The sequence below is a fragment of the Branchiostoma lanceolatum genome, chromosome 6 (assembly GCF_035083965.1).
Source record: "Branchiostoma lanceolatum isolate klBraLanc5 chromosome 6, klBraLanc5.hap2, whole genome shotgun sequence".
NCBI classification, from domain to species: Eukaryota; Metazoa; Chordata; class Leptocardii; order Amphioxiformes; family Branchiostomatidae; genus Branchiostoma; species Branchiostoma lanceolatum.
Window position 1 is genome coordinate 6756867 of NC_089727.1, and position 19456 is coordinate 6776322.

Genomic DNA, 19456 nt, shown 5'->3' on the forward strand with positions numbered 1-19456 from the left:
TTCAGTAAAAATGGCTGGAATGGAGTTAGAAGCTGGTCCGAAAGAAGACAAAGGTGACCCAAATCCCAGGTACGTCAGGTTAGACATCCATGTAATAAGATACACAATCTAAAAGTTACTCAAGCAACTGGATAAGTTTCCTAAACGGTCAGACATTTCATCAATGAATGGGAAAGATAGCAGACGCTATCACTGATCAAGGAGGTTAAATATTTAGTCTCCCTGCACTGAGGAATGATGCTGATAGTAAAACGTCTGACCATTTACAAGATCTATCAAGTTGCCTGAGTTACTAAGTTTTTACATTACGCAAAACCCCAGGTGTTCCAATGAGAGTTCCTTTAAAGCTGCAGATGAAGAAAATAGCAAAGAGGGGGACACATCAAAAAGTTCTAGCATGCAGGAGGAAGGGGCAAGAAGCCAGGAAAGGGTTTTGACCAAAGCTTCTGATAAGAAAGAAGAATCAACGAAATCAGAGACAGACGATGATAGAGTGAATACACCTTATGAGACCCGGATGAGAGTCAAAAGACAGAAGATTATGAAAGAAGCAGTAGAAAGCAGAACATCTCCAGCTTGCTTGGAGCAAGAAGAGTTGGTCATGGATGCATCTGAGGAAGACACAGATGAGGTGGCAGATGGGGATGCTCAAGAGCAAGCGGAGAATAAGAGAACAACTGATGATGTTGAGTTTCTGGGCTCCCGTAGAGGAACAGAGTTAAGAGTAAGTGTTATAGGAAGAGACATAGCTAAAGCTGGCACCAGTGCAGATCAGAGGAAACAGAGTGTAAGAGTTACTGACATTGTGGCAGAGGAAGGACAAAGAAGGATGAGGAAACAGAATGTAAGAGATGATAATGTTGTAGCAGAGGAGTTGCCAACAACGAAGAGGAAACAGAACGTAAGAGATGCTGACATGACAGCAGAAGGTCCGACAAGGGTGAGGAAACAGAACTTAAGAATTACTGACGATGTAACAGAGGAAGGACCAACAACAAAGAGGAAACAGAATGTAAGAGATGCTGACATTGTAACTGAGGAAGGACCGATTGCAATGAGGATGAGGACAAGGCTAGGTGCAGTAAGAGAGGCTGTAGAAGAGACTACAGAAGGGGGTGTGACCAGGCTGGGAGATGGAAGAGGAAACCAGCATGTCGGTCTCACAGGTGAGTACATGGTCAACAATAATTTTTGTCTACCAAGTTGCAGGTTATTTTTCAGTACAGTTATCAAAATGTATGAGCACACTTCCTGGCACGTTTGACAATTAATGACACAAATTTGGTATGTGTGCATTATGTATTTTGTGTTAGCACAAAGTTCAGCCATCTACTACATTTCAATACCAGCTACTTAAGTTGTCTGCCTGTTTATTTACATTTGTCACACCTAAGCATTCTTTACTGAAGGCGTCCCTACTATACTCAACTAGTTCTCGAAAAAGAAAGAAGAATCTTTTAACACCTCAATCCTGGGTTGATAACTCTGGTACTTCAATTTGAAGGCATTACTATTTCTTGTCCTTTTTAAGCTGGTATTGAATACTTGGTAGATGTTACATCCAACGCAGGGGATGGAGGGGAGTTGACGACAAAGCCTCCGTGGCGAGACGGCCGCCGTCGTCGGTGCAGAACCAAGTACTCCAAGGAGCAACTGATGGCTATGGAGGAGCTCTTCATGAGGAACAGGTGAGGTTTGGGAACTCCGAAGGCAGTCAAAGCTGATGAGATCTGGTCTATGTGCACAGGTGGTCACTGTGTTAATGGGAAATTGCACAGGTGAAGGCCATGGAGGAGCTCTTCATGAGGAACAGGTGAGGGTTGTTTGTAGGTGAGTGGTGGTGGAACAGGAGGGGGGGGAAGACAGCTTTATTGCTGTTTATGAAAATAACAAAAGACCCGGCTTTAACCTTCTTCCTGCTGAAAGATTTGTATTGGTTACAGGCAAATAGTATTGGACAACCTCATGTCAACCTTACACACCCACGCCACATCTTCAGAAAAGACACTGTAGCAGCATTGTTCCCATATAGAACTTTATTCAAGCCGACATCCAATTGTATTGGTTATATATAGGATTACATAGCAGGTAGGTTAAACTCCCAGTCTAATCCTACTTCTCATCAAATATGGTATGTTACTCAGGTACCCAGACATCGTGGAGCGAGAGGATTTAGCTGAGCGGATCAGGCTGACAGAGGACAGGATCCAGGTAAGCACACTTCCATAGTACAGTACTAGCAAAAAGTATAGAATTGATCATTTATGTTTGCTAGTAACAACCTATTTCTACTAGAAGCTGCCACAACTGAGCAACCAAAGATTTGACAGATTGCTCACCATATTTCATAGATAAAGAACAAATATTTCTACAATTTGAGTGTCTGGTTGTCTTTTAAATCAAACTTTTACATCTTGCATCATATTCCAATTATGAAATAGAGGGTCACACAACTGAACTTTGGTCACTTTGCAGTTACTCAGCAATTGCTGTCTAGTAGAAAAGGGATCTAAACCTGATACTGTGAATGCATTTAATTTTGCATGTTTTTTTATTGCGAGGCAGTGCCATAGTCACATACTGCTACAGTATTGGGCAAAAATGTTTGCGGTGGCTTTAAGGTTGCGGTGAAACGGTCGCCGCAAACATAAAACCACCGCAAATATTTCTGCATTTACAGTACTTTGATTATGATGAGACATGTCTGTTTATCAGGTGTGGTTCCAGAACCGAAGGTCTCGATGGCGTGCTCGCGAGAGGAAGATGCAGAAGGCAGCCGAGGGCGCAGTGACCACGAGTTCCCAGCATGCTACTGGTAAACCTGACGGCCCCAACAGCAGCACTGGCACCAGCTCCCAGCCTGGGCGCCCCCTACCTGTCCTCATCATTCCTGCAGCTGGATTCCCCCTGATGCAGCAGTACTTTTCTGCCATGTCTGGTAACGTTACTGACGGCGCGAATGATCACAGGTCTGCAGGCATACCAATGATGGTTCAATGTCCACCTGCTGACCAGGCACAACATGCACAGGGGACTGCCCCAAGTACTTCCTCCAGTGCTGAAGCTACCAATGTCACCACATCGTCAACAACCACAAAACCAACCAGCAATGTCACTACAACATCAACAGTCACAAAGCCAAGAACCATCGCACCCAAGTTAGATCCACAGAAGCTGCCATTCCCATACACCATCGGTTTTGCTTACTTTCCCTCGCAAACTGCTGGGACTAAGGGACTCGCAAACAGAGAAGGTCAGACTGTAAGCGCAAGCTTGGTGATACCTGCTAACCAAGGTCAACTGGGAAGTGTTCAAGGTCATAGAGGTGGTGGTGCAGGTCCTACTCTCTCTCCCTTACTGAGAGCTGTGGAGTCTGAGCTTCAAGCCAATCATGGTCCAGTCTCTGTGGCCCCCGCCACTCCAAGTAACGTTGCAAAGACCAGGAACTCTTCAAACATCGAAGCCTGCAGCAGCTCCATGCAGTTGAGGAGCAGGAGTATCAGGCCGATTGCTCCGATGCCCACAGGACGTAGAACTACACAGAGGAGGCACTCAACAGGATGCAGATATCCCTTACCAGCTGAAGATCCACAGGAACAAACTGTTGGAGATGGGCCAGCTGGAAAAACTCAGGTGGACAGCATGGTAACTAGTCAAAGTGTGACTCCAGTGTCTGCCATAGGACATAGAAGTGGCATTGCCAGACAGAGGGGGGACAGTCGCCCTTGCACCAGTACACTTAGGTCCCTTGGAACAGGGTTTACAAGAATAGACCACAGTGGTCGGATCCAGGCACCCGATTTTCACGAAAGTAGTCACGATTCCATGTCTTCACCCGTTCCTTTCCAACCAATCCTGCGCAGGAGGGCTCGGACCTTCTCAGAAGGAAGTGGGGGCTGCGTCCCAACCGGATGTTACCTGTCAAATAGGTACACACAGTCGAGGAATGAAGGAGCTTACGACGATGCTGAGGCAGCAAATAGCAGCCTACCATCAAGTATCCAGATGAGGAGACCTGCATCACTTCAAATCCCTCAGCCACAAAGACAAGGTTGCAGGGTGAAGATGACAACCGACAACCAGGGGGTCATCTTGGAGGATCGCAGCTCGACGGAGATATTCCGTGTTCCGCCAAGACGTAGAGCAAACAGCCTGACTCAGCCAGTCTTCAGACAGGATGCCACGCCAACTCTTAAAGCTCCAGCGATTCCTGTCAACTACGGACTGTCTGCTGCAAGAGGGAGTAGAATGATGCCTCAAGCACTGTTTGAAGACATGCATTCTCCGCCTCCAAGAGCAAGGGTCGCATCGCTAAGTGGTATTCTCCCTTGTTCTAGACAGAACGAAGACAAGCACACGTCCATTTTCCGAAAAGAGAGGCCTGATCATCAGCCGGCGGTGCATAGCACCCCTTCAACTGGACCAACAGTCCCTCAGATGTCCGATGTGATTTCCCTTGCATTCAGAACAGTCAACAGCCCCGTACAAAGTACCACAAAATCTGCAGGGATGGTCCGTTATGCCCCTGTTACTAGAAACACCATTTCAGGAAGTCCTAGTCCTGTTGCTGCAAATAAAGGAAGTCCCGGACCACCAGGTAAAAGAGACGAAAGTGTCCACGGAGGTGACGATGTAGTTTTTGTAGAAAAAGTCAGCTGTCCAAGCAAACCAGAGGCAGAGCAAGACAATACAGACAGAGACAATGCCAATTTTGTGATATTGGAGAGCAGCAATGCTTCCCAGGCAGGTATAAATCATGTAGAACTGATGCCTTGCACCGACACTGTGGAGAAAGTACATGATGGCAACAACAACATGTCCCCGCTTGAGCAGATGAAGAATGTAGTCGACAGTATCGACAAACCTGACATGGTGGCTGTTCACCACGCCTCTGAACTTGCAAGAGGGCAAGACCATGATGAGCAGCCCTACTCCAGTATGCAACAAGGCGGACACGAGCATGTGACCACTTTTGGAGGCCTTATGGTTGGAGAAGACGCAGCAGGCAATGGTATGACCACTGACGTTGAGGTGCACGGTGGGGGACTGCAGGAGACGTGTGGGCATCTTGCAGCTCAGGAGCAGGTGCCAGCTGAGACATGGATGGAAGATAACGCTAACCCCTCCACCAGTAGCATCTACGAGACCCCGGTTGCCGCTTCGTCAGAAAACATAAGATACATGCATATGCAAACGTTGAATCAGCATCAGCCATACACGTCTGGCTCCACCAACTCAGGCTGGAGTTCGGACACCCTGCAGAACAACTCTGACGTCCCGGTTGCATTCGCCCCGACGATGTCGCGTGCTAGCCAACAATGCCTGTACACCGGCACAACCTCCTTTCAGAACCGTAGTCATCACGGTTCTTCAGGTCCATACGGTCGACTTGTTCAGCCCTGGGCCGGCGATCCGACCCAAACGCAGCAGCAAGGGGCTGGCAACATCACCATGAACACGCTGTTCCTATGGCAACAGAACATCAACCTGGCCCAACAGGTGTCCCTCACAAACATCCTGGCCAGACACAACCTCAACCCTAAACCTCACATGCTCTTCGCCAATCATACGCCAGCATCGATCCCAACGACAACCAATGAGCAGAGCTTAACAAGCATGGTGTCCCATCACCCCCTTGGGTTGGGAGCGACTCCCAGGCCAGTCGGAGACTACTACACGTCTTCTAGCACCAAGCTCACATATGTCAACAGCAACCGGAACTGGTTTGGGCTGAACAGCCAGGGATTGCCACCGACATCTCTACCTGGAGTACAGAGAATGGTGAGCATCTCCAACCTAATATCTTCTCTCTTATAGCTGCTGATGGTGACAGGACATGGTGATATGACTTTCCCCTACTTTTTTTTCCCAGTCACCTCACTATATCTTGCCTGTTGTGCATCCTATTCTAACTCAATTTACTCTTTTGATTGCTTTGAAACGCACAAGGCAACTGGTACAGTCTCCTGGCTCCTGGGAATCAAACAAGATTGTACCAAATTACAGTAAGATTATAAGTCTTTCAATATTCTACCTATTTATTACAGAACGACCAAGGCGTGCTGCCTGGACAACTTTCAGGACAAGGATTTCAGACTTTCCACAAGTGAGAAATGCTAGCATCATGACCTAGGACTTCAAAAGGTCAAAATCAAGTCTCCACAGTGAGCATTTGTCAAGTCTAGCACCCTAGTGCCTTGTCAGAGCTAGTTGGGACAGTCAGTATTTATGTTACAAGCATACATACCTTTCATACAACTTAATAAGTTTTCGGTAATACCTTATACCTGAGTCATTGATGGAAAAGAAACAAGAAGTGCATTGTTTGCTAGAAAGGTACAGCTTATTTGAAGACCCTACAGAACATTGCAAAGTAACCATGAAATTTATGTTAGCTTGTTTCATTGAATGTTTATTTGGCAGTCTTGGCCTGAGAAAGAAATATTACCTTGTGACTACTGACAAACCCTCACAAGAGGTGCATTGTTGTTTTCTATTGCAGTTCTATGGTTGAAGTCAAATGACTTCATGTTTTGTTTGAGTTCTGTTCGTATGACTCGCTTCCAATTTTTGGAAAGACGTTAATGATTAAGTTAATCAGTCATGAAAGTTTCTGCTGCATTGGTTAAAAAATGTTTTGTTTTTTCCCCAATATTAGAGAAGTGATATTCTGCTTATTGTAGTTGGTTGAGACATTGCTGCAGGTATGAAGTACTGAGATAATGTTGATGGCCTGAGCTATGATTGAAATTGGCCATGATCACGTTTATCATGCAGTTCACCTTGGAAGACTTTGTTCGTTTGTAACAGATCATAAAAAGAACAAATGGGCATGCAACAAAAAGCACTAATGATAAGAATGAAAATTATTTATCTTTTTAATTTATGATTTGCTATTTATTTTTCAATTATACATAATGTCACATGTCATGTGGACTTAAATTGAATATAGTACAAATTATTTATCATAGAAGTATTAAATGACTTATCAACCTATTCATCAACATATAAATTATTGTAAAGTTGAAACTAAAAAAGCATATATTAGAATATACATTATGTTATGTTGTTAGTTCAATATCTAGATATATTTTGAATCTAGGTACTGATTGATCATTGGAATTCTTTGAGCATAGAAGACAAACTTGCTATACTTGCTGTCTCTAATCAAAGAGAGGAATTTTGTTACTTGAGCATTGCAATTACTGAGACTTTGTGGTAAAGAATATGGACAAGAATGGCATTGACATGCTAAAGGTTTAAAAGGCTATGTCAAGTTATTTTAGTTGACAATCTCTGGTTTGCTACACTATAGAGAGGGCAGACCTAAGGAACAAGGTCATTAGGTTTGATATACTGATATTCTTCATGATGTAGTTACGATCGATTAATTTCACAGTAAGTATGGCAAACCTACAAAGGCTAAAATAAAGTATTATAATATTCATTATTGGTCTTTTCTTTGCACATTTTTTTGTGCATTCTGCAGGTAACCTCCATTAACATTTATCTGCCTGGTTAAAAAACTGAGAGATTTCTAGGTCAGCGGACCCAGGTACTGCGAGACGTTGCATTTTTTTTCAGGATGGCAGACACCAGAGTTGCTTTCACCAGAAAGTCTGTAACTGTATCTATATTGCCAGTGTAACAGCCCTTCGGCATAACACGCCAGCTTCAAGTGAAGAAATTACTACGACTAAGTGTAAGAAGAGTGTAAGGTGTAAAGTGCCTTTCCAAACTACTGGGCACAACATTGAGGCCTGCTCGGGATTCAAACCCAGAACTTTTGAGTCGTAAGTCAACAACCCTAACCACCAGACCATCTTGCTTTCTCCTTAACTTAAGAAAAAGACCTGAAGGTCAGCAGTTGTGTCTTACTTGTTTTTAAGACACTCATAGCCCCAGGACACAAACAAGGGCATTATCTCGGCTGGAATCAGTTGTGACGTGGCGCCAGACGTAAGAACAAAGTAAATTTAGATATGGTGACCCCAATAGAAAAATCAATACAATAAACTTTATGGCATTAACACTTCAAGACCTTTTTATGCCACAACACTTATCTTTAAGCAGATGAATCTGTCAACTTATTTTTAATTGTTGGTCTTTCGTGGCCTTTTCTGCATTTCTACAGTTATTTCTAATGGTATGTGCTTTCTTGGGCCTACCCTCTTGCAAGCCAGCGCAGAGCTTTACAAATTTAAATTGTTCACACTGCACGGTATTTGTTGAGTCAAGTCAAGGTTTAGTCAATTAACTTTTCACAGACACAAAGCAGACATAGCCTCCATTGCTGGCCAGCAATAAGAAAAAAAATGTAATAAGAAAATGGTAATTAACTTGAAAAAGAAAACAGCTGGAAGGAGTCTGCAATGGAACCTAATATATAGACAGTCATTTGCTATTGTTGGCATGAGGACAGCTTACGCTTGTAGCCAAGTTTAACAAGATACCTGTTTACTTTTGTTGTCTGATGAGATCAAGGCAGGAGATTTCCATAAAATAGATAACTCCAATATCCACTATTCCTACAATATCAAATGCTAATAACAATAACCCCACGCAGCTTTCATTGAGCCAAATGTTTTATTTTGGCATTTTGGGGTCACCAAAATAAACCTTTTGACATGACTAGTCATAAAGAATGTGATAAAATGTTAAAGTGGACAGGTCTGGTCAGGAGACAATAGCATTCCAGCTATGAATTTGTGCAATTGATAATGAGCCCTGGTTCACTGTTTTTTGTTCATGTTTGTTTAATACATCATAGCTAGACATAGGCCAAACTGTGTGACTTGGCATGGGTTTCCATCAAAGTAAAATTGATTGAAAATTGACAAAATTGCAAGATAAGCATTTTGTCTTGACTCTTCTCAGTAGGCGCCAGGGGCCTTGCTGAGTGTGAATGATCAACATGGCCCACTCAGTGCAAACAAACAAATCAGTGTGCGCCAATCAGTCAACACTTCAGGTGGGGAAAACAATGGTGTATTCCATCATTAGGTCCCTTCTTGGAATAAATCAGTTTTGACGCGATCGGCTATATAAGTCGGGTGTACGCCAGCCCCAGTCAGAACCAAGCTGCGGTCAGAACTTGAGGATTGTCCCGTCTTCGGGTTCAGCCGTCATCATGTACTGGTTTTTGCAAGTCTGCCTTCTTGGTGCCATTGTGGGAGTGAGAAGTTTTCCTTCAGAGTATCAGTCTGCTGTCAGTGAGGTAAGAATCAGTTCTTTGTGTTGTTACCTGCACGAAGGAGTTTTTATGCTACAGTATTAGGAGTTATGTTTTTCATGTTATATTGCTTGCTATCAGATGGTATGCAGGTGAACAGGGTGAGTAAAATGATTGTTGCTGGATGAATTTTCATGCTTTCAAATTTGCCAGTAGGTAGGCCTGTGCAAAAGACAATAGCAAGATTTTCAATCCTTTGTAGCTTCTTTTTTATATGAATATGCAGAAAATAGGACCTGAACTATCCTCGGGTGTATCTCTAATGATGCCATTGTCATTAAACCAACCAAGTGCATATGTAAAGTCTGTTCAAAATGCTCATTAAAACATTGAATTCTCTCTGTGATTTAGGATGGGGAAGTGAACCCCTGCATTGTAGCATCTCCAGAAGGCTGGAACGACCTGGAACAATGTGACCCAACATCATGTGGGAATGGCACCAATGGATTACAGTGTGGAGGTGAGTTGACAGATGTCTGATACGGGCTGCTGTTGTTGGATGTGATATTTGATGTTCTCTATGATATGTAATGCACCATTAGAAAAAACATGGATGTTAAAACAAGCATGGCAGTGTCTATCAATGTGTTGTTAAGTCTAATCCAAAGTCAACAGGTAAAGTGCCAGGCTGAATAAAATACATAGTGCATATATTTTATAATTGTTGGATTAGATGACTGTTACAGACTAAGAGATAATACTGGATAGTCTGTATCAAACATAACCTTTTCGATACTTTTTAGCTCCGTACAGCATCAAATGGTTAAATCATTTAACTTTACAGTATTGATCACTCTATCAGTGAACTGTTTGACATTGGATACAGTCTTTACCTTTGAGCAAATGGCAAACAAATGTTCATAAGAACAAAAAAAACATTTCCCCCTTTGTAGGTCCTGAGCGTGGTGCCTGCGGTTGTGGCAGTTGTATCTGTAATGTCGGCTGGATGGGACCAACCTGCGACTGCCGGGAAAATGACATCGACTGTTGGGTGCAGCCGCCACCTGTAAGTAACTGTTAGATGAACTGCTCCTGGTTTAAACCCACAAACCTACACAGGTGGAATTGATTCATTCATGTATGTTGTTATACACAGTATAAGTGCAAAAGTCACTCAAGCAACTGTTTAGATTTGTTAGCAGTCATTTTAGATAGCATCCTGTGACTGATGAAAGATGGTTACTTATCAATTCAAAGATAGTGCAGAACATAGGGGGGTCAAAACATAGGGGGGTACGAACATAGGGGGGTCCGAACATAGGGGGGTCGGAACATAGGGGCGTCGGAACATAGGGGCGTCGGAACATAGGGGCGTCGGAACATAGGGGCGTCCGGACATAGGGGCGTCGTAACATAGGGGTGTCAGAACGTAGGGGCGTCAGAACATAGGACTGTCAGGACATAGGGCTATCTGAACAAAGAGCTGTAATCTTGCTGGTTAACATGACATCAATCGTACATACACATGATCTATATGATTGACAGGACCCCATTGGACTGGAGCCAGACGTTGACATTGATGTAGACATACCGACAGTACCAACAAATGCTACCAACATCACCTCACCTGCACCTTATCACCTACTGGTACAGCTGGAAGAGGACCTGGGTATGTAACATCAAATTATTTACTCAACTTATCAACTTCACTTGAAACAAGAAGTCCTCCAGTGATTTTTTTTTTTCGGAAATAAGCTTTTAATCCCACACAAATTCATTTCCTTTGTTTTCAGACACCTGAGGGAAAAAAATTTAGCAAGAGGATATCATGAAAGCACAAGGAAGGGAGGAAAAAGTAGATTGACTTCATTCAATCTATTTTCCAACAGTTGTCAGATAATAAAATCAGCGCCAAGGACATCAATGCTAAGCGCTGCTGGCACTCCGAGCACATATTCAAATGAAATTTTCTATCAGTTGTCAGATAGTAAAATCAGCACCAAGGACAGCACTGCTAAGCACTATTAGTACATGAACTCAGGCCACATATCGAAAGAAATTTCCCAACAGTTATGAGATAGTACAATCAGTACCATGGACAGCACTGCTAAGTACTATTAGGCACATATCCAAAGAAAAGCTCCCAACAGTTGTCAGATACTAAAATCAGCACCACAAACTGCTAAGTGTTGTCCATGGTACTGAACACATATCCAAAGAAAAGTTTCCAGCAGTTGTGAAGTTGTAAAAGCAGTACAAGACTTGTTGAAGAACATGAAATGCAACGACTAATCCAAACTATGCATGTGTTTTTTTAATTTGTTTTCCTATTGGACTGAAATTGTCTTCCCTTTATTTGCATATCAAGTCATAGTTTGTGGTTAAAAACCTGCTGTTCGACAAATCTTGCTCAGAGTCACTGACAAAATGTAGCGGAAGCTACTTGAAACGTCTGAACGTTTCCAAAATCATATCCACTTGCTTGAGTAACTGTTATTTGGCGTATCTTATTACTTGGATGTCTAACCTTCATCAACCTATGCATCTGGTTCCATGTTCTACTGCAGACCTGGAACCCCAGGGCCGTGTGAGGGGACGTGGTCGGGCGTTGACCTCCTGGAACTGTGACAGAGTAACTGCAGTGCCCTCGTCTGTCCGCAGTTCCATGAGGCTCAGCTATTTCTATCAGGTATGTGATGTGTACAGTGTTTTGATTACTCTCCAGGCAGATGTAAGGATCCGGCTCATTCTCTGTGTTTCACACCTATTTCAGGAAGATATAGTACTCTGTCTAGTACAATCCCTCCTGAGGATGAGCAGGATCCTTACATCTGCTTAGAGATTAGGAGATTATTTATAATGACTTTTCTTTAGTGTAACAACTTTCTGACAAATATGCATACACAGATCAAAAATACTATGTGGGCCTACAAGTATCTGTCAAAACTAAAAACAATCAGACAATACCTATTGTGTTAATCTTGGCATCTCAAGTAAAGTAAAGTAGTCATCCTCAATTGAGGTGAAGCATGATGCTTTTTCAAGTAGCTGGTGGTAGTGTAATGCAGCTTTGCTATGGCTCGCATTTTTTGGCCAAGCACACCGGGTCACCACTACTCTTCCCGTGTGTTGGGTTAACCATCTTAGCTCATCCTCTATTTGGAACATCTGCACAACTGTTTGAGCATGCCGTTTTGCATCCCCAGAAATATCTTCATGCCTACGGTATCCCTGTCCTGAGCTCCAACCGTGTGCCTGACGCTGCCCTCCGTCGCGCCTGCTACGTCGTGAGGTTCCTGTTCGCAGACCGTCGGGATGTCAGGGACAATTTCTATGACCGTTACGGCAGACATGCTCTCATGGCTGTGTCAGAGGTACTTGTTTTGATTTTGTCTATTCAGCAATTATTTCAGCAATGCAAGAAATATTTGGCAGACCACGGGCATGGTGTATATTGTAAAAGCAGAGCTGCAGCTGTATCTTTATCTGTATAGCCTGTAAAACTGTCCTTCAGTGTAGCACACCAGCTTAAAAGGCACGCAGCATGGCAGCAGCTGATTATATCACACTGAACAACTTGTCACAACTAACCTTTGCATATCTAGCTAAAAGCATTGTTTAAAGCTATCTGATGAGGATGCCCCTTACTACTGTACTTGGTGGCGAAAACGTCTACTCTGTGATAGTTCTAGGAGTGATATGTTTCTTGGTTCTCCACAATTCCCTTGTCCAGCAAACGACCAACATTCCCGAACACTCCTGGCTTGGAGCGAGCTGGAACCAGCGGGCACGAGGACTGGGTGCCACAGAGACACATCCCGTGTCCACCGGGGGTGAGGAGAATGCTGGCTGCTATGGGCGCGGTCGCGACAGGTAATAAAAAGTTTAAGTCCACTGGTAATGGAGTGTGTTCAATTAACTACTCTTTTTCATAAGTGCTGAGTGCTAAGCAGAGAAAGCAGTTTGGACCATTTTCAAGTCTTTGGTATGACCCGGTTGAACACTCTACCCTCTAAACCATTGCACCGGTCTAAAGATAATAGAAGACCAAACCTTCAGTAATTTCTTGTGTCCCCCTTACAATGGTAATGAAACTTTCTCCAAAGTTGCCAATCTAGTAGTGTGCAAAAAGTTTTGGGCATTATAAAGCAACATCTCATCTTAGGATGATTAAGATGGGACAGATTGTCTTCTGTACAGGTATCATGAAGAGGACATCTTCCTGCATGAGTCGGCGCACGGCCTGCACGGGCTGGGAGCCAGGTACGCCATCTACGGCTGGCAGGCCAGGCTGAGGGCCGCCTTCAACAACGCTCGGGCACGGGGGCTCTGGTCCAGGACATACGCAATAACCACCATCCAGGAGTACTTCGCTGAAGGTGCAGTGAAATTGCGATCTTTTTTGGTCTCTGATATTGGGTGGGGACATGCTAGTGCAGGACTGAATCAGATGGCATATGAGAAACTTGAAATTTATCTTTTTTATATATATACTGTACGTCACCTAAAAATATTCACCTTTTTTATATATATGCTGTACATCACCTCTGGAATTTTCGACTGAATAGCTGAAGAGGAATGAGCGATTCAGTCGAAAATTCTGGGAGTTCAATTTTTTTTTCCTGGTAAACAGTTTAATTTCTCTGTTATGTAATTTACCAACCAAGATAAACTTATTCGCTAAGATCTATATCTGTATTGACATTTATACCAACAGGAGTACAGAGCTTTTTCAACGTTGAGTCGTATCGTAACCCTCCTGACGGGATCCACAACCATGTCAACACGCGGGACAAGTTGCGCGGGTACGACCCCACTCTGTACGGACTCATCACGGAGGTCTTCCCCTGCAGAAACACAATTGTGGACCGCTGCTCCAACCAAGGTAAGGCTGGTGGGACCAGAATTGTGTATTCCTACAGTGTAGGTATAAAGTAATGATGATTTGGATGATGATGACGATGTAGATGATGATTTAGATGATGATAATTTGGATGATGATTTGGATGAAGATGATGATGTGGATGATGATGATTTGGATGATGACGATGTTGATGACGATGTAGATGACGATGTGGATGATGATGAAAAATGGGAATGGTGATGATGAATCATGATATGGATGATGATGATGATGATGATCATGATGTTGATGATCATGATGTGGATGATGATCATGACCAGGTGGATGAAGATGATATGAATGATGATGTAGATGATGATGTGGATGATGATGAAGATATTGATGATGATAAATGATGATGATGTGGATGAATATGATGTGGATGATCATATGGATGAAAATGATTATGTGGATGATCATATGGATTAAGATGATGATGACAATGATGATAGAGGTGTATGGATGATGATGATGAATGATGTGGATGATGATGAGGTAAGTGTCAGCAGCTTAACATCATTCAACATCTATAATCCTGCAGGTCTGATCAGAACCGCTCCTCTCAAGATGAACTGCAACAGTGACGGCAGCGGAGGCACCAACGTGGGCGGGACCAGTGGAGGTGGGGGAGAAGACGAGGATAGTGAGGAAGAGGAGGGCAACAACGGTTTGTTACTATTCATCCATTGATTGATCTGGGATGCAGATAGGTGGTCCTTTTAGTTCTGATTTTCAAGGAAGCCGAATTACACAAAGTACAAACAGTGGAGAAACGTATGATGGATGTGGAAATGTTGTTTCAGCACCAAGGACAGGGATGGGTGTGCAAATGTTATTCGTTCGTTCCCTTGGAGTATCTAGTGGCACATAGTGCAGCAAGTTTTGTTGCTGTTTCAGTAGCAGGGTATATTTGTAGGGTAGGGGTTGCTAGCCTTCCCCTTTAACAGTCACAAGGCACCTCCTAAAACATGGGACGCCCATTTCATGCCCATTCCAAAATACGGTGCAGCCCCTACAGAGATGTCCCAAATCCGGGACTTGAACCGGGGTCTCCAAGTTACCAACTTGGCTGCGACCAGTTGAGCAAAAGGCCATCCCTGCAAATTTTATACATTTGAATAAAATTGTAAATATGGACTCATTCCAAATCTCAACAGTCGAAGGCTTATGTAATTTTCTTACAATTATCTTGATGTAGGGAACTGTCAGGATCAGAATGGGCACTGCTCTGACTGGGCCAGACGGGGATACTGTACTGGAAGCTATGCCACCTACATGAGAACCAACTGTCGCCAGAGCTGTGAGCTGTGCTCGACTGGGACAGGGACAGGGACTGGAACATCTGAGGAGGACGAAGATGAAGAAGAAGAGGAGGAGGAGGAGGAAGGTCTGTGATGCTTGTTTGTTCTTCTTGTTATCCGCCTTGCCTCAGGCTTTGTCTTAATCTTCAGCTGCTAAGGTACATGTAGCTGCTTGGCACCAAATTTGTATTGTACAAGATGATAGTTACTCAAGCAACTGGATACCTCTCGTCGGTAACAGTGTTATCTTGTTTATCTTATTACCTGGATGTCTGACCTTCATCGATGTAGATCTGTATTGGATATGGGATTAGGCAGCAGGGAGAAGGTGTTTGATTGCAGTCTTTTGAAAATGTTTTGTGCTGCTTTGCACGAATGCAGGTTCCAACTGTGAGGACAACAACCGTAACTGTGCCAGCTGGGCCCGGGACGGAGAGTGTCGCAACAACCCCACCTGGATGAGGGAAAACTGCAGGAAGAGCTGCAATGTGTGTGGGGGTAAGTCTGCTGAACCGGAATGTGTCTATCCTGGTATCTTATCTATCTGAAGTACTGCAAGTAGGTACCCATCTGAGTGATGAGTCTTTGCTCTAGGCATCTCCTCGATACTGGTTTTCCCCATTTTTTTGTCCCTTTAAAAGACAAATGCAATTCTAACCAGGATGCCCTTTCATGGATTCGAACCGGGGTCTCCCAGTCACTAACTAATTGGAACCAGGAGCTCAACTGTGAAGCTGCTACCAGTTGAGCAGCAAGGACATAGTATCCATCCTACTCTAGCTCCATTTGCTCTTTTGATTGCTTCCCTTCTGCACAGTCTGGCAATCATTGATAGAGAAACGATTGGCATTTGAATATTTGCTTAAATATAGGCAAGAGTTCAGATTGGCTCAAAGTCACACAGTCCTTGTAACAGCACACGGTCTCCAAACAGGCTTTAGAAAGTCTGACCCTGATTGGCTCAGAGTCACACAGTCCTTGTAACAGCACATGGTCTCCAAACAGGCTTTAGAAAGTTTGACCCTGATTGGCTCAGAGTCACACAGTCCTTGTAACAGCACATGGTCTCCAAACAGGCTTTAGAAAGTTTGACCCCCATTAAGTTCTGAGAAATATTTGATTCCTGAAATAATGTAAAAAGTAAGGACCAAAAATTTGAAATGGGGATAAAGGCCTCAGGTTTCGTTTTCATTAGTTTTTCCAGGTAAGCATTATTATTTAGATCCGAGAACCAACAGATTAAATTGGTGTGGTCTCAGGTAAGGAATGATATTAATGAAATGTAATTTCCTTCCCATCAGGGTGTGCAGACAACCATCGCCACTGCCGGTACTGGTCGCAGAACGGCTACTGCAGCTCCAGGTCTGCCTACATGAACGCCAACTGTCCCAAGAGCTGTGGGAGGTGTACTGCGCCATAGAGCTTTAGTAGTGTGGTTTTCACCAAGTTCATACAAGTTTCATATGATTTGTACAAATTTCATGAACATTTGCACAAAGCACTAGGCAAAAATGTATGAAATACATACCAAAGAATATGTGAAACATACGTCGAATCCTATAAAAAAAACCCACAAAGCTTGTTGTGAAATTTGTGAAATGGTATGAATGTTATGAAAAACACACAAAGCACTATCCAAAAACGTATGAATCTTGTGGAAAAAAAACCCACAAAGCACTGTTATAAAATGTACAAATCTTATGAAAAGTAGACGATTTTTATGTTTAGGCAGCTGATAAAGCCACAAGTACTGTAATAAGGTCTTCAATGCAATGAGATGCTTGATCGTTTCCCAATACATGTCCTGCTTTTATAGTCATCCTTGTCTTTGCTGTTAAAGTTTTATATAGTCTTTGCGTGTTACATAGAAAGTAAGCTTATATGTGGTAAATAAGCTTGCTTCTTTAAATGTACCGGAATATTTAATCAGCTGAGTAAGCAGGTTTGCCAGTCTGCCAACAAGAGTGGCCAAGTTTTGAAGAGATGATTACAAAGAGAGCATTCTGTCGTAGATATTTGTTACTGAATGATGAAATTAATTTTCTATACTTGGACATGGCAGACATAATTTTGTGCATATCTGACATTGATATGCACCTCATACATGTACAATGTATGCATTGATGGGAAATGAACAGATTTTATTTTACCACGGATATTGTAGCTCTTTTGCAACACCACATGCTTTCTATACAAGCTGACAACTTTTGGTAATAAAAGATTGCACTCTGTCCGTTTTAGGTTGCCATATTTACACACAAACAAACACACACACACACACTGTAACATACACCTATGTATATCAAATGTGCGTGTGTGTGTTGTATCTGTGTGTTGTATCTGTTGTAGGACTTCACATTGCCTTGATGATTTAACTGAACGTCCTGGTGTGAAAATGGTCTCAAAGCTATTTTTATATACCATGACCTGTTTGCTAGAGGCTTTCCAGGACGTTCAGTTTAATCATCAAGGTAATGTGAAGTCTACAACAGATACAACACACAGATACAACACACACACGCACATACGTTCTGCGGGGTTATACCTCAGCTCCGCTTACGGGGTGATATACCCTTTCGTTGGCTGATACATCATACGTCATCCAGAACTTAAGTTGTGCAAGTCTAAGCCTCCGAATGCCGTTTACTCTCGAGCTTTTATGCAGCATATTCGTCAACATGTTCCCAGACTGGCAATGACCATGAACTTTTAAACCTGAAAATCAATGAACTCTAGCGAATCACTGCAGCATATAGCCGATCCACGGACAGGGCGGCGCAAACTCAGCACCAAGGAGACCGCTCATATTTGCATCAATATGTCTAGAAATATGTGTGTGGGAAGGAAATAGGACCATTTCGATCCAACCTCCCGTTATTTAGAGGGGAGAGTGGGAAACAAGAGCTACACGGAAAAGAGAAGACGTTGTATATTCTGAAAACAAGTCTAAATAGAAGTGACCGCATTCATAAATGTGTTAGTTCCAGACTTTATTCACTCTGCGTTTACATTCTACTTATCATATCAGTCATACCACTGTATAAGGAGTACAGAATAGCATTTCAGAAAACACGTATTGTACTAGTTTGTGTTCACAACGCAGTCCTGTATTCAAATGAAATGGCGTATCTTTCTTGTTTTTAAACATCAGGCTCGGCAAAATATCTTTGAATAGAATATAATACATGCACAATTTAGTTTTTCTGACGAATATATATATATATATAGCTCGATATGAAAATAGAGAATGTCTGTGCTGAATATTCATCGCCAGCATGATCGGAGAGCCTTTCAGCAGCGTGACAGGACGGTCCGGTGGCGACTATTTTACCAGCTTCTTTGCGGGATGAACCTAGTCTCTTCCAGACTAACTACGCCAGCTATAGGGAGAATATTTGCCTGTGAAGACCTACTAACCTACCAAGTATGAAGACAATCCATACAGGCAAGTATCATGTTTACAGAAGGACACACACACGAACGCTGTGCAAAACATAACCTTCTCGGCGAATGTAATAATGGAGTGCATACCACTTATTTCTAAACAACAAAAGGTACATTTACTATTGTGGTGTTAGACTTCGTCTTTGAAGGCAGTAGGCAATGAAGTAACTCACGATCTGCGTCATGCGTGGGTTTTGTGATTTCAGTAGAAAGAAACGTAGTCTTTTGGTGTTCTTCTAAATGTCTCTTAATCGTTTCCCTGTTATCTTTCGTCACGGTCCTGAGGTTGACTTAGCACCCTCGCTGTTTTATGTAACTTCACCCCATGTAGAACCACCCGGTCCTTAACTGCGCACCACGCCGCACAAGAATGGAAACCAACACCGTGATGTTTCACGGCACAGGTGACCTGTCACTGCGGTCAGTGTCGTGATCAGGTGTAAACAGCGAGACGCGTGCACATTGTGGTGGTGTTTAGCCAGGAGGAGGGGCGGGGACTGACGCCCAACATTCACTCAACATGATATACTCAACGGGCTGTCTCGGGTCACACTATTTCCGCCTTTAGAATGGGTAGTCTCGTCAGGTGAATACAAGGGGAAACGTTATGCTGGTACAAAATCTATAAGTGTGACA

General features: G+C 43.1%; 2 protein-coding genes across 3 annotated transcripts; both read left to right on the forward strand.

Moving 5' to 3' along the window:
- Positions 1–325: 325 nt before the first annotated feature.
- Positions 326–7415, forward strand: LOC136436314 (uncharacterized). Of its 2 annotated transcripts, none has more exons than XM_066430175.1 (5): positions 326–1166; positions 1553–1688; positions 2145–2211; positions 2716–5781; positions 6048–7415. In XM_066430175.1, the coding sequence occupies exons 1-5, from the start codon at positions 398–400 to the stop codon at positions 6108–6110; spliced, it is 4101 nt and encodes a 1366-aa protein (XP_066286272.1). In that variant the 5' UTR covers positions 326–397; the 3' UTR covers positions 6111–7415. The 2 variants fall into 2 exon arrangements, with proteins under 2 accessions (XP_066286272.1, XP_066286273.1); XM_066430176.1 differs by having other exon boundaries at positions 1571–1688.
- Positions 7416–9051: 1636 nt separating this feature from the next.
- Positions 9052–17607, forward strand: LOC136436315 (uncharacterized). Its single transcript, XM_066430177.1, has 13 exons — positions 9052–9217; positions 9584–9692; positions 10126–10238; positions 10718–10841; positions 11740–11861; positions 12379–12546; positions 12906–13045; positions 13373–13551; positions 13890–14057; positions 14617–14742; positions 15274–15462; positions 15758–15874; positions 16678–17607. The coding sequence occupies exons 1-13, from the start codon at positions 9131–9133 to the stop codon at positions 16794–16796; spliced, it is 1761 nt and encodes a 586-aa protein (XP_066286274.1). The 5' UTR covers positions 9052–9130; the 3' UTR covers positions 16797–17607.
- The last annotated feature ends 1849 nt before the right edge of the window (positions 17608–19456 follow it).

Coding starts and splice junctions, on each gene's coding strand:
- LOC136436314 (XM_066430175.1), top strand. CDS start 398: ATGCAGGAGGAAGGGGCAAGAAGCCAGGAAAGGGTTTTGACCAAAGCT. Junction 1,167..1,552: donor CCAGCATGTCGGTCTCACAG/GTGAGTACATGG, acceptor AATACTTGGTAG/ATGTTACATCCAACGCAGGG. Junction 1,689..2,144: donor GAGCTCTTCATGAGGAACAG/GTGAGGTTTGGG, acceptor TATGTTACTCAG/GTACCCAGACATCGTGGAGC.
- LOC136436315 (XM_066430177.1), top strand. CDS start 9,131: ATGTACTGGTTTTTGCAAGTCTGCCTTCTTGGTGCCATTGTGGGAGTG. Junction 10,842..11,739: donor ACAGCTGGAAGAGGACCTGG/GTATGTAACATC, acceptor GTTCTACTGCAG/ACCTGGAACCCCAGGGCCGT. Junction 14,058..14,616: donor GGACCGCTGCTCCAACCAAG/GTAAGGCTGGTG, acceptor ATAATCCTGCAG/GTCTGATCAGAACCGCTCCT.